Raw genomic sequence first — 5,333 nt, forward strand, 5'->3', positions numbered from 1 at the left:
CCTTCCTGAAGTCTAAGTAAACGACGTCAACCCCTACTCCTGCGTCCAGGTGTTTTGTAACCTGGTCATAAAAAGAGACTAGATTAGTCAGGCATGATCTACCTGCTACGAACCCATGCTGGTTTCACCTCAGCATAATTTTTCCTGCCGGGCTCTCGCAAATGTGGGCCTTGATAATTTTTTCAAAGACTTTGCCAAGGATGGAGGTGAGACTGACTGGCCTATAGTTGCCTGGGTCCTCCTTCCTCCCCTTCTTGGAAATGGGGACCAGATATATTGAGGGTCCAGAGGAGGGCTACTCAGAGTTAAAGGCCTGAAAGTAAGGCCCTATGAGGAGAGATCGAGGGACCTGGATCTCTTCAGCCTCCAAGAGAAGGCTGAGAGGTGATCTTGTGGCAGTCTACAAATTCATTGGGGGCCAGGGGTGGAGGCAGCAAGGAATAGGAGATACTCTGTTTACCAGGCCACCCCTTGGGGTAGCTAGAAATAACGGCCACAAACTGACAGAGAGCAGATTTAGATTGGACATCAGGAAGAACTTCTTTATGGTAAGGTTACCAGAATCTGGAATCGGCTTCCAAGGGAGGGGGACCTCCCTACCGTGGAGGTATTTAAGAGGAGACTGGACAAGCACCTGTCTGGGGTCATCTGACCCCAGTGTTCTTTCCTGCCCAGGGCAGGGGGTCAGACTCAATGATCTCCCAAGATGCCTTCCGACCCTAAAAAATCTAAGCAATCTATACTGTAGTAATTGGGGAGTGTGTTTGGGGCAGGGAGGGGAAGGGGATGGTAAGTTCTTAAGGGAGTTAAGCACATAAAATCTGTATTTAAGCATATAAGTGCCCTGGCATTGTCAAAGGTGATGAACACTTGTAGTTTCTATTTACTTTAGTAGGAAGGGTTGCTATATGCTTCTGAAACAAGGTCACTTCTATTTAAATATTAAGTAACCTTAGGTACCTAATTGGGTATTTACTAGAGGTTTACATTTTTACCCTCCTTTGTTTGGAAGATGCCAATTCCAGACTTGTCATTAAAGGAAGTTTCCTGTACTGCTATGCAGAATCTTTCATAATTGACTAGCTTTACTTAATATATGTAACAGATCATGAAAGAAGATCAGTTTAGGGCATTGATTCTCAACCAGGGTGCTTTGAGCTCCTTTTAAAGCTGCTGTGCCATATTAACATGGTTAGGCATGCAAACAACTAAATGTTTCATAAGATACACTCAGAGACTTAAAATAGGAATGCATAGGGTCAACAACACTTTGGCTGGAACAATCGTTCTGAGTATTTTGCAACAGAAGAACTCTATTATTTTTCTGTAGTCTAAAACCAATGAAATCAGTTTTTGAAATGAGATGCTCCTAAGTTCAGAAAAGTAATGAGGGGTACCTTAAGTCTAAAAACGCTGAGAACCACTGGTTGAAGGGAAATGTGCACAGTGTAATCTTATTGTGCCTGCTTTTGCTGTCAACATCCCTGAAAATGTACCCAATGTAAAACTGTTCAGTCCTCACAAAGAGAAAGTATTTGAATAACATGAGGAGACCTGGAGGATAAGGTTTCCTCACAACCTGGAGGCCTGGACATACCCTTCAACCCAATCAGCTAGTATCTTAGCAGGGGTTAGTTCAAGGGTAAAATCATGGTCCCATTGAAGTCAATGGGTGTTATGCCACTGATTTTCACGGGGCCAGGATTATATTGCCTGGCTATGAAGACTGGGTCATGTGAGGTCCTTAATGCCAATTAGGATCAAGATCCATAAGCATTTTATACTAATGCCTAAATGCAGATGAAATAAATATGTTGACACTAACAGGGTGTCAAGTAAATAAATAAATAAATAAATGTTTGAAGATAACTTTTGTAACCCTGTAAAATGTCATTGGGCCATGAAGCTGATTTACACAAGCTGAGTATCTGGTTCATAAATCTGTCTCCTTGGAAATAAAGTAATGGAAGATTTTTGGCTTCTCTATCCTTCTATGTTCTACCTGCTGAATTTGTACAAGAAGATGCTATAATCACATTAGGAGTAGCAATATCTGTTTGTTTATAGCAGAAATTGATAGTCATTAATATATTCTTATTAATATATTTTTGAGCCTATTGCCACCTAAAGTGACCTAGTTTTTCATCTTAGTATGGGTGAGTGACAGATTGTAAATCAGTTCTGAACCTGTCTTTATGACTGCCAAAAAAAATAATCAACTTGGATTTTTAAAAATTAGTTAGCATTAAAACTGGCTGAGGGAGCCAAAATGAAGATATGAACAATTTCATAACAGATTTAACGCGTCTAACAGATCTATGGTATATTTCTCTTTACTAAGCTTCCTGACCAAAAATATAAACATTAAATGACAAAACAGTAAACTTCAAAGAACATATTTCATATAATTTCATAAGTCAAGTTCAAAGTTGAAAATCATTCTGCTTCTGCAGTAAAGTCTTAGGTAGGTCAAAAAATTCAGAAATTACTGGTGAACTACTCTGTAATAAAATAAATTACATTAGAATGACTTTGAATGAGAAGCTTCTAATGATTGACCATTATAGGATACAGCTGAGCTAACAGGAGGATACCAATGTAGCTTTTAAAATATAGTCCAAGAGACTCTGGTTTTTGCCATGTTAGTACCATGTCTAGCACAATGAGGTGCTAGTCCATGGCTAGTTCTCCTGGGAGTAAAATAATAAATAATTATTTTCTGTTGAAGTGGAGCCAGAGCTCTTTATCCTTATGGTTCTTTACAGTCTCTATGAACCTTTTCAATAACTTTTTGCATTCATATTTCCATTGCTGAGGTAGGTGGTAAAATGTATGGTTTGAGAGAGGTATCTATTTTTAATTGGTTTCAGTTTCAGCAGACTTTGATTTCACAGACTAAGTGCACTGTAGAGGCACCTAAAGTAGCTCAACTATAGGAAATTGTATAGCCAAAGCAGGATTGTGAACTAATTTACCCTTCTGAGAGAGAATGCATTAGCCCAGCATTCAGTAACATCAGTGGCAATGCGTAGGGGTTGCACGTGCATCCCCTGAGACTGCTGGCGCACCCTGTCAGCCAGTGTTCCCAGGCAGAGGGGCAGGTGAGAGCGCTGGTGCCCCCCTGAGAGCACCGGACGGAGAGTGGGGGCTCTCCCGGAAGTGCCAGCAGTGCACTGCTGCTACTTGTAGATCAGTGTGATTGGCTGCGGGGGGGACTCCCCTCAGCTGGTATGATCAGCTGCAGGGGACCCCTCCCCCTCAGTCAGTGGGATTGGCTGTGGGACTGGCCACCGAGGGGGCAAATGGCCCCCCTGACTCAGGAGATACCGGTCACCCATGAGCAACATTTTTCTGGTGGTGGGCTAGAATAATCCAGCTCAGGTTTGAGATGGGCTGGTGCTAGGACCCAGCCACCACTGATACCACTGCTGCTTCTCTCTGCTGTTTTTCCTCACTGCTTGGCTGTGGCACAGTGTGGGTGAAGTGTCCTACTACTGAACACCACCAAAGCCCCCTGGTTCTGAGTCAGAGCCAATGGCTCTGTGGATCATAGGTTGATGACCTCTCTGTTAGCCCACAAAGTTCTCCGTGTTCTGGTATGCAGAAAGCAGGCTCAGGTATTTCTTTACTGCGTTGCAATGTGCAGGTGTAGACATACCTGAAAATCCTTCCCCATTAAACTACCACCTCAGGAAAAGTAATAGACCAGATTTTAAAGGCATTTTGAAATGAACGGGAATTCATTTAAATGCTTTTTAAAAACCTGTTAGTGACTGGAAGGGTTTTGCTGTATTTATGCTAAAGGGCATCACACTCAATCTGTGGAACCATGGTGGGAGGCAAATTTCAAATCAGAAGGCTGGTTTAAGAACATCCTGACTTCAGGCATACAAATCAAGGACTGTTGATTTGTGGGTTCTAACTGACAGAGGTGGTCAAGGAGTAATTAGCTTTATATTACGAAGAAAAAGCTTTGAACTGTATGCAGAGTCTGTCTGGAAGGCAGTGCAGTCTGCTGAGGACAAATAACTGACTTATTAAACTGCACTAAGAGATAGGGCAGAATATACTTATCCATACTGATTTCTGAATGGTCTTCAGGTGTCGCCCATACTCCAGTCTGAAAAGTACATACACGACAAGAATAAAAATGGATTAGTATTTATTGTAGCTAATCTTCGATTCCTCCTTACAGTACACATAAGCAAAAGGATAGAGTGTAAAGCTATTTAGTTTAATTTTATTTCATAATGAAGCATGAGAGAATACTTTTGGAAAATGATTAAAGAGAACTCTGTTCTCTTATTGTGGTTTTGGAATAAGAAATGTAAATGGATTTTATATTAATACATGGAACAAGAGATGCATTTAAACTTTTTAAAGAAAGTGGTATGAAAATCAAGCTTAAAGGACAATCAGTTTTTGTTTTCGGTTTTGTACTTTAAATGTATGTGTTAATCTTGCTTTCCATGTTTCTCCCTTCAGATATTTGATTTTCTAATTAATGGTGATGAAACAGGCATTCCATCCTACAGTCAGAATGTTACAGGTTGTAGTAACTTCTTTAACATGCTACAGTGCCAGGTAAACTTTCATTATAATTCTGAAAACAATATTAAAAAATGCACAATTTAATTTAAACAGATGCCTGGGTCTTTATGTCACGAGTAGGAAATTGCCTGAATGTAGGAAAGGTATGAAGCTTAAGTTTACCCAAGCAGTTAAGTACATGCTTAACTATGCCTATACACATTGGCAACACGTATGGAGTGCATGCAGGTGCACGTGCACCCCCTGAGACTGGCCGTGCACCCCCTGGAAGTGCCAGTCATGAAACCGGAAGTGCCAACAGAAGTGCATTTCTGGTTTTGCCGCTGGTGGTTCTGGGCTCGGCGATCAGCCGCTGGGGGACCCCCGTCAGCAATCTGGTTCCCCACAAGATTCAGGAGGAACCAGTCGCCCATGCCTATACATGTAGTACTATAAGGCACCTATACACTAGGCCTGTGTGAATAGGGAAGTATTCAGTTCAGATTTGGCTGATTCGGAGGACAATGATTCTATCCGGAGATTTGGATCGGCTGAATCAGCTTTGGAAAATTTGGCACTGATTTGGAGAGATTTGGTGATATGGATTGGCCAGGGGGAGGCACGCAAAGCTGGGCAGCTGCAGTTCTCCCATGGCCCCTCTGGCTGTACCTGCCTCTCCTTGGGCGGGGGGAGCCACTGGAGAAGCCCCCATGGCTGCCATGCCCAGTTCTATCCCCATCCCCCGTCCAGCCCCAGCCTAGTCCCAGCACTTTAAAAAAAAAAAAAAAAAAAAAAAAAAAAAA

The 5,333-nt window shown here is 42.0% G+C and overlaps 1 protein-coding gene across 1 annotated transcript in view; it reads left to right on the plus strand.

Annotated features, from left to right (window-relative positions):
• CPVL (carboxypeptidase, vitellogenic like) overlaps positions 1-5,333 on the plus strand; it is a 122,713-nt gene that overhangs the window by 49,436 nt on the left and 67,944 nt on the right. Inside the window, 1 exon segment of the mRNA XM_006019596.2 lies at positions 4,486-4,584. Within this exon segment, the coding sequence (XP_006019658.2) occupies positions 4,486-4,584 (99 nt within the window).

The sequence above is a fragment of the Alligator sinensis genome, unplaced genomic scaffold, assembly GCF_000455745.1.
Source record: "Alligator sinensis unplaced genomic scaffold, ASM45574v1 scaffold29_1, whole genome shotgun sequence".
In the NCBI taxonomy this organism is placed as follows: Eukaryota; Metazoa; Chordata; order Crocodylia; family Alligatoridae; genus Alligator; species Alligator sinensis.